Raw genomic sequence first — 9,493 nt, 5'->3', positions numbered from 1 at the left:
AAATGGGTCTGTTGTCCCGGGCCCAGGATGAGGGGGGGCCCAGAACTGGAACCTATGGAATAATTCAGTGTTTTCCATACATTGATTTATCTGCCATAGAATCAACACTGGCCGCCACAAATAGATATTTCATGATTACCATTTACATTTTAATTTTACTATATTTATTGTAGTGAGCGCTCAGTGCGCCTCCCTCCTCCCTCTCTCGTTGCATGCAGCGCCTCAACAGCGCGCGCCCCTCCCCTCTCTCTCCTGTTGCAAGCCGCGCAGCTCTCTCTAACTTACAGTCAAAAGTATTTTAACTCCGCGTTCCTTTAACTTTCTTTTTCGCGTAAACGTCAACAGTCACGGATATGTCACTGATAGAGAAGATGGCTGATGGAGTTCATCATGAGTGACTTAACAAAAGGTCAGCATTACCACACATACCCGTTCTGGTGTGAGTCTGTGTCCGAGCTCTCTCCCTACCTATGATGCGGTATGCTCGTGCACGTGTTCTGTAGTAACACCAGTGGCGGCTGGTGCTAAAAAAATTTTGGGGGGGGGGGCACAAACTTTTACTGTAGTAATGCAGTACTCTTAATATCCATTTATCAGGTGATGAGTATCATTAGCATTTAATGCTGAAAATGTTACAGTTGAAATCAAACGCACGAAATAAATGTACTATGAATCTGTAATTAACTAATATCAAGGTAATCATTCACATGCACGCACGCACGCACACACACACACACACACACACACACACACACACACACACACACACACACACACACACACACACACAGAGCAACGAGAGATAGTGAGAGAGAGAGAGAGAGGTTGCGATAGACCTTTTCATTCTTCGTCATTTTTTTTGATAAACAGCGTTGTAAAGAGTCCTTCGCAGTCATTTATAATCCGTCATTTCATTTTTTATTATTTTCATTTTCGTTCACATGTCCATTTCTAATCATAAACTTACAAGACGAGCATACAAGTCAAATGTGTTTATTCATTTGTTTAGAGAACAGATGAACGGAGACCGTGCATCACTTTACCATCACACGAAGATGAATTAATGTTTTTTTTCTCACAGTGATGGCGGAGGCAATAAAACACGGAGCTTTATGCTGAACAGGCAAATATGAACAAATCAAATAACAAAATACAACTGCGATTAAAATATCAATAAACATGTAAAAATCTGAATTGAACTAAACTCATCTGAAACCATCTTATGTAATAAACGCATGAAGGCAGATTAATGCAGACTCTTGTCATTAGATTTTGTATCTTTATCTTAGACAAAGAGTATAGAAGCCCAAGAGGCGATCCTCTGTTGTGTTATGGGTAACAGTCTGTAGATGACGCTGCGGAGCCACGGCCGCCATTATGGACTGAAAGCTGCTGAAATCGTTAGCGCGCCTCACAACTGTGAATATAAGCAAGTGGTCGAAACGAAAGCAGTGTTCTGCAATTAATTGCAAAAACTATCAGTCCACCAGAAGTGATGTGGCATTTCATCGCTTCCCAAAGGATGCTCAAAGGTAATAACTCATTTAAGTGGAAATATTTTAATGATGTCGTGGTTTAACTTGAATGTTGAACGCATTGTTAACTTTTGTAAATCTGCTTGAATGTTAGGCTAGTGCATCTGTCAAGTTTGCCTTATAAACTAATGATTGACGGATTTTTTAGATCGCATTTATTTTCCATAGCATAGACATGTTTTTTAAGAAAAAAATTGCTGTTTTGAGTGTGGTGGATGAAATAGTGGTAGCTGCTAACAATTTTTAGGCTCAAAGTGGCGGGAATTTCTTTAACAGGGAATGCTAAATGATAGATGCTTGCATGAGTTGATTAAAACCCGCACCAGCTAATGTTAATGAAATAACAGAAATAACAATATACTATGTTGATGGTATGCGACAGGAGAAGTAGTGATTACTTAATTTTGCTTAATGCCTGACCGAAATGAATGGTACATTTAACTGAGGCAAAGTGTTTGCACCCAGATAGCAATTGCCATCTTGTGCGTGCCTTATAACGTTAGATGAAAATGCATACCAGGTGCAATGCCATTTTATGTTCGCATTATAAATAGATTTAAGTGTAACAGAAGTTTTCTATTTTTGTTCAAAATAAATTTGACACTTGAAAACATTTATTCATCATGTTTCATATGTATACATTGCAGGTGTGCCAGGTGGGTCCAGAATTTAAGGAATGCATCCCTTCATGGCATACCTTTGGATCAGCTGCATCGGACCTACAGGGTGTGCAGTGCCCATTTCCACAGCAGCCAGTTTAAAAGACCATCTGATGTGTATGTGTAATATAAAACTCTAATACTTCTTGAAAATATGTTTAAATGTGTAGCTCTTCTATCTATAATATCTAGCTCATCTTAAAGTACCTTCTAACATTTCATCTCATTCTAAAACTGCAATTTACTTTACTTCATTTTCTCCTTTTTCTAAACTCCTACTCCATCATGTCATTGTCTTACAGCCATGGTGGGCTGAACTGGGATGCTGTGCCCACAAAAATACAGGCCCCTAACCCACCTCCCCCACTAGATGTCGAGAGGAAGCGTAAACCTCCGAAGACACGCCAGGAGTTGCCACGTAAAAAACGTAAGATGCTCATTTATTTCTATTTCACAAACACACACAATATATATATATATATATATATATATATATATATATATATATATATATATATATATATATATATATGTATATATATATTAGGGGTGGAACAATACATGTATTCGTTTCGAACCGAATCGGTACGGGGGTCACGGTTCGGTGCATGAATTTAAACGGAGAATACACTGTATGAAAATAAAAAAACTTGCGTGCAAAATAATTAATGTAATGCGGAACTACTGTTAGATACGCTGGTTCTTTATGGACAGCTAATCTGTTGCCCCGCTTTAGCTCTGAAGCTCTGATTGGCGCAGATGCATGTCTACATTCTGGCACTCTGCAGTTTTTTGTCACGTCGAAGCCGGTCCAGTCAGTTAGTGAGCAGAGATAGCGAGGATGGCAAGTGGTGGTCCACAAGAGTTAGACGCTCCGCCAGCCATCGCAAGTTTGGCAAAACTTCAGTTTTCCAGTCAGTTACAATAGTACAGGCGAGAGAGTGGTGGAAAAGACGAGGACTTTGCATCGGCGTTGTTCAGCAATTGTTAGGTATGTGAGTGGAAATACATCTAATCAGGGCTCTCAAGTGTCACGCATTCACCTTGACAAACACGCATTTCAGTCAGTTCAAACGCCACACTTTGTATTTCTCACGCTGAGAAGTAGGAGATAAATTGTCCTGCTATATACAACAGGCATACGCAGGGCAGTTCTGTCGAGTTCAGCGGCTTTCAATTTTTTAAGCGTGCTCAACTTTACGCAGCGCCATCAGCGTCAGAGTACCGCGAGAAATCTTGCGGAGGAGGCTGATTTCAAATCGCTCTCGCGTTACTCTGACGTCATCCACTTGTCGTTTCTTGCAGCGCCTCGTGAAGTCGTACACACCTATTAATTCATCCTAAGAGCCTTTTTTTGTTCTTTAGTACATTAATATGGAATAAGGCCAAAATGTAATTTTAAAATGTATTTAGGTAACACTTCTAATAGAATTGAACCCATATTTGTATGAAAGATGAGTACAAGATTACTTAAAGTGGTATACATTTTTGAAATACGAGATAGTATGTTAAATGCATTTCAGTTCATATTCATGACATCTCAAAATAACACTGATAAGGACACCTATGTTTTTAAGATTAGCTTAAGTACTAAAAAAAATCTTTAATTTTTGTTTTGCTTTTCCCTCCATTGTACCAAAGTGAATCGAACCGTGGCGCCTGAACCGAGGTACGAACCGAACCGGGACTTCTGTGTACCGTTCCACCCCTAATATATATATATATATATATATATATATATATATATATATTCAGGTAGACTGATTCTATTTATAAAAGATGGAAGTTCAGACTTCTCTTATGTTTTACAGCAAATGTATCTGAAATTGTATTTATTAATATTGTTCTGCAGTGAAATTATATTTAATTTTTTTTGTGTGTGTGTGTGTCAGGCAAGCAGAGTCAAGTTCCTCCTCCCTCCAAAGACCAGCATACCAGGGAAGCTGTAGCGGGGCCTTCATCACGGGCGCAGTACACTGAAGAAGCTGTAGCGGGGCCTTCATCAATGGAAGAGGGAGACATTGAGGATGTGTCAGCAGCACCTTCATCCGTACAACGCCATGTTCGTACGGCTGCTGTGAGGGAGCATTCGCTCACAATGAAGATCAGGGCTCTGAAGACTCAAGTGAGTAAACTGCGATCAAAAGTGAAACAGCTGCGACAAACAAAGGTCAGCAGGGCAGGTGATAAGGAGCGAGTGATGAATGAACTGCAACGTTTGCTTTCTGCTAAAGTTTTTGCTTTTGTGCGCACACAATTACGCATGTCTCAGCGAAAGTGTCAAGGTTACAGGTGGACCACTCAGGATAAAGCTTTTTTCCTGTCCCTGTGGCACGCAAGTCCAAAATGTTATTGGCTTCTCTGCAGATTGTTTTCCATGCCCTCTGTCCGCACATTGCAAAAAACCATCCAGGCTGTTGACTTCAAAACTGGTTTCAATAACACTGTTTTAGCCACCATGAAGAAGGCCATGGAGACCACCAAGCCCATCGACAAGCTGTGTGCCATCATCACAGACGAGATGTCATTAAAAGAAGCATTGCACTATGACGAAGCTGCTGACAGGGTTGAGGGCTTTGAGGACTTCGGCAGAGGTCAGCGCACCCCTTATGTGGCCAACTATGCCTCTGCTTTTATGGTAAGAGGCCTGTTCACAAAGTGGAAGCAGCTCTTTGGCTACTGTTTTACTAGTGGGCCTATACCACACAAGCGACTCCAGTCAATGCTTGTTGATGGAATCCGCGAGCTGAGGAAGGCAGGAATGGAGTGCTTGGTGTTTATATGTGACCAGGGTGCTGGGAACCGTGCCATGCTTTCTCGCCTTGGAGTGACCAAGGAACAGCCATTCTTCAGTGTTGATGGCGTCAGAGTGTTTTGCCTTTGGGATCCACCTCACCTCATAAAAAACATCCGGAACAATTGGCGTCATCGTGGCTTCACTTTGGATGGTGATGAAATTATCTGGGGAATTTTGGAGGATCTCTACACTTATGACTAGGCAAGAAATACGTTTGTGCTGTCGTCTTACCAAGAAGCATGTCCATCTTCCTCCATTTGCCTCCATGCGGGTAAGGTTCGCCACACAGGTCCTTAGTCACTCAGTTGCAGTTGGGATCAAGACTCTGGCAGACATTAAGGGTCTTACAGGCCAACGTCAGCAAAACTATCTTGCGGCTGCCCGTTTCTGTGAAAACTTCAATGGCCTCTTTGACTGCTTCAATTCCAAACTGCTAAAGGATTCTCAGAAGTTGAAATGTGCAATCTCAGATGCATCTTCACATTTTGCATTTCTGGACAAATGCATGGAGTGGCTCCCACGCCTGAGGCTTGTTGGTGGTAAATGTAACAAGAAGCAGATTCCATGTGTGGAGGGGTGGCAACACAACATCGTGTGTCTGAAAATGCTGTGGTCTGACCTTCGGCAACGTCATCCAGTGTCCTTACTCTTAACAAATCGTCTTTATCAAGACTGCCTGGAAAATGCCTTCTCAAGTATCAGAGGTATGTTAAATACACTTTATATTCATAATACATATGTGATATATTCAATGTTATCCATATATAGTAATTGCCAAGTCTTGCTGATTTCCTTACTTTGAAAACCGATGTTGGTGTGTGTTTCAGCCGTGGGGGGAATCGTGATAATCCAGACTCCATTCAGTTTGAATGTGAATACCAAGCTGTGGCCACAGGTTTAATGTTCAGCAACTCCGAAAAGACCAATTGTGAACAAGACCTTGACATGTTTCTGCTGCAGTTCAGTGCATATGCCTCTCAAGAGAGTCCCCTGGTCAACGTTGACCTTAAGAGCATTATGGAAGAACATGGCTACTGTAGAGTGGCCACTGATTGTGGTGAGTAATTATGTTGAGTATGTTATGTTTTCCAATAGGGCTTGGCGATATAGCCCAAAAAATTTATCACGATAATTCGTTCCGCTTTTGGTGCATAAACATTATTGAACATTTATCGAACTCTTGATACCGCTGTATCGAGAAAAATTATATTGTGATAATTATTGTTTTAGCCCTACTTTCCAATTACATTTGACTTAATAATGCTTAATTATCTTCTATCCTTCATTAAAAAGATTCAATGGACTTCACTGAGGTCAGGGAGAGAGAGAATCTCTTGTGTGAGTCAGATAAGTCAGGGAGAGTAGTCAGCAGGGACCAGCTGTCTACTGCTGGAAACTCTGAGGGAGAGTGCTCAGCCAGGACCAGCTATCTCCAAGAACATCAGGTCTAGACCAAAAGACAGAACTGAGGATTTTCAATCTAGCACACAACCTAATTATTGACAGTATTGTCTTATTGTTAATGTTATATTTTGTTGTTTTCATTTCTAGAGTAGTGATGCTGTCCTGAGGTCTCACATCGGCCCACCTGAAGTTGTTCTGGATCTACTGACTAAGCCTTCAGCACAATCATCTCCAGCCTTTGACCATGATGGAAATGTGTTAGTCTACATCGCTGGATACATTGCTGACAAGGTTCTAGGAAAATTTACTGATCCAGAAGGTCCCTGTAAGGAGTGCACACTTCTTAGCACACACATTCCTACTGATAGTAGATACACTTTCCTTAAAGACAAACAGTACACTGACCTCGTCTTAGGAGAGAAGGGCCTGAAAGTGCCCAGCACTGCACTGGTGGACTTACTCACAGCCCTGGAGTCTAACTTCCGGAAACACATCAGCAGTGTTATTCACAGTGTTGGCATGGGAAATAAATTATTTACTAGCAGCATGGAGGTTGTCAGTGAGTGCAGGGAAGTAGTGTGTAGCAGGGAAGAGTGCAAGAAATCACTTGTGTACTTGGTGAAATTATTCAACAGGATAAGAATTCATCATGTATTGCGCACCCAAAATCGGTGCATCTCTCAGCCTAATCAGAAACGTAACAGAAAATTCTTGAAGTTAACTCATCAGTAAAATGTTGGCTCCTCACACACTCTTAATGTCACAATCATCCTTTTCCACGTCTACTCCTTCCTTGTTACATTAAAGGAATAGTCTACTGAATATGTTGTTACCTTGACTAGGAGTTGTTGATGCATCCCTCTATCGTCTGTGTGCGTGCACGTAAGCGCTGGAGCGCGCTGCGACACTTCGATAGCATTTAGCTTAGCCCCATTCATTCAATGGTACCAATCAGCGATAAAGTTAGAAGTGACCAAACACATCAACGTTTTTCCTATTTAACACGAGTAGTTATACGAGCAGGTTTGGTGGTACAAAATAAAACGTATCGCTTTTCTAAGCGGATTTAAAAGAGTAACTATATTTTATGGCGTAATAGCACTTTTGGGAGTACTTCGACTCGGCGCAGTAACACCCTCCCTCTCCCATTATGAGAGGGGGAAGGGGAGCGGACTTTTAAGGCGAGTCGAAGTACTCCCAAAAGTGCTATTACGCCATAAAATATAGTTCCTCTTTTAAATCTGCTTAGAAAAGCGCTACATTTTATTTTGTACCACCAAACTTGCTCGTATAACTACTCGTCTTAAATAGGAAAAACGTTGATGTGTTTGGTCACTTCTAACTTTATCTCTGATTGGTACCATTGAATGAATGGGGCTAAGCTAAATGCTATTGAAGTGTCGCAGCACACTCCAGCGCTTACGTGCACGCACACAGATGATAGAGGGATGTATCAACAGTTCTTAGTTAAGGTAATAACATATTTTAATATTGAAAATGAGTAGACTATTCCTTTAACACTTCCATTCTATGTCAATGTCCTCCATCTCAGGCATCCACCACTACCAGCCTAGGTCGTCTAGGAGCACTTCACTTCAATCAGTTAAATCAGCCGTTCTTTCAATCAGTTCAAAGGATCAGTTCTTTCAATCAGTTCAAATGATCAGTTCTTTCAATCAGTTCAAATGATCAGTTCTTCCAATCAGTCATTGTTCATTTTTAGAAATCTATACAAAACTTGAACTGGCTAGTAGCTGACAAATGCTTCCATTCTATGTCAGTGCCTCTTCTCTCACAAAAAGAAAAAAAACAACAAAACTTCTCATACACAAATGCTCACACAATAGATGGTGGTGTCTGATTAATTACTGAGATCTTATGGCTCCATTTTAGTACTGTTTATAGTTCATGTGTGCACTTGCTAGATTGCACATATTTTTTGTACCTTTCCGCCTGTAATAGGACATTCACAGATTGTTTTTGTTCTTGCCATTGAAACTTTCACTGTGTGCACTTTCACTGAAGAAAAAAACTTGTTCATATTTTTGTGATATTCTATGTAAAAGATTAACTCTTAAGAAATGTTCATTTATAATTTTATTTATTTATTTTTCCAAATCATATATATGGTGATGTTAACTCATTTCAAAATCAACATTTGAATAAATATGTTATTACTGTGTGTCTGCCTATATATTATTTCATGAATTTCTGTTATTCATATAACAAGGAAACTGCATAATAGAACATAAATATTGATAGATTAAAGGTTTGCAGTAATTTTATAATTGTATCTTTGCAAACCGTAAGTGGTAGGCTAATGAAGCCGATATGGTGGGGGACATACCCTTACGATAGGAATCTTATAGTATTTTGGGACAAAATAGAATAGTAATCTTATAGGAATACTATAATAATTTGGGACATACTATAGAAGTACGATAAGACTACTATAGAAATACCATAGCAGCTTTAAAATATTATAGAGGTATTAGGACATCACAGAAGTATGTTATGTTCTGTAATACCTCTATAATATCCTAGAGCCGCTATAGTATTTCTATAGTAGTCTTATCGTACTTTTATAGTAATATTTTGTAAAATACTATTTTCCTAAGGATAATTAGGCCATGCATAACCACGTTGTTTTCGTATTTAGATATAACAACCAAAAAAAAAAGTTATGCCAAGTTTTTGTTATGTTAAGTTGTTTCAGTGCCATTGACTCTCATTATTTTTCGACGTTTTTCTTCAGTTTTCAGTCCATAATGGCGGCCGCACCGTCACGTCATGGGGGCAACTGTTGCTATGGAGCGTTCTATTGAGTTTCGCCTCTTGGGCTTCTATACTCTTTGCCTTAGACAGGCGTCTTGTTGCAGCGCTCCTGACCTGTAGTGTTTAACTTCAGCAGCCATGCGAGAATATCTAGAAACCAGGGCGTCATTTGAGCAACACACTGCCATCAACTGGACATACATAGGAATTACATTCTCAAGTTGAGTTGTATGGGCATCTGCCAAAATGGCGCTCATATTTTTCTTTATCCTGCTTAAATTTTCTCCGTCAAAGACTTTTCGTTTAACGCGACCGAATACACA

General features: G+C 40.1%; 1 protein-coding gene across 1 annotated transcript; it reads left to right on the top strand.

The window, feature by feature from the left end:
- The first annotated feature begins 942 nt into the window (after nucleotides 1–942).
- Nucleotides 943–7,232, top strand: LOC141364218 (uncharacterized). The gene is made up of 4 exons (XM_073868320.1): nucleotides 943–2,311; nucleotides 2,497–2,621; nucleotides 4,087–6,048; nucleotides 6,543–7,232. Exons 1-3 carry the CDS (start codon nucleotides 2,061–2,063, stop codon nucleotides 5,190–5,192), a joined length of 1,482 nt encoding a protein of 493 aa, XP_073724421.1. The 5' UTR covers nucleotides 943–2,060; the 3' UTR covers nucleotides 5,193–6,048; nucleotides 6,543–7,232.
- The last annotated feature ends 2,261 nt before the right edge of the window (nucleotides 7,233–9,493 follow it).

Source organism: Misgurnus anguillicaudatus, chromosome 6 (assembly GCF_027580225.2).
Source record: "Misgurnus anguillicaudatus chromosome 6, ASM2758022v2, whole genome shotgun sequence".
In the NCBI taxonomy this organism is placed as follows: domain Eukaryota; kingdom Metazoa; phylum Chordata; class Actinopteri; order Cypriniformes; family Cobitidae; genus Misgurnus; species Misgurnus anguillicaudatus.
This window is presented reverse-complemented; position numbering and strand designations above follow the sequence as displayed.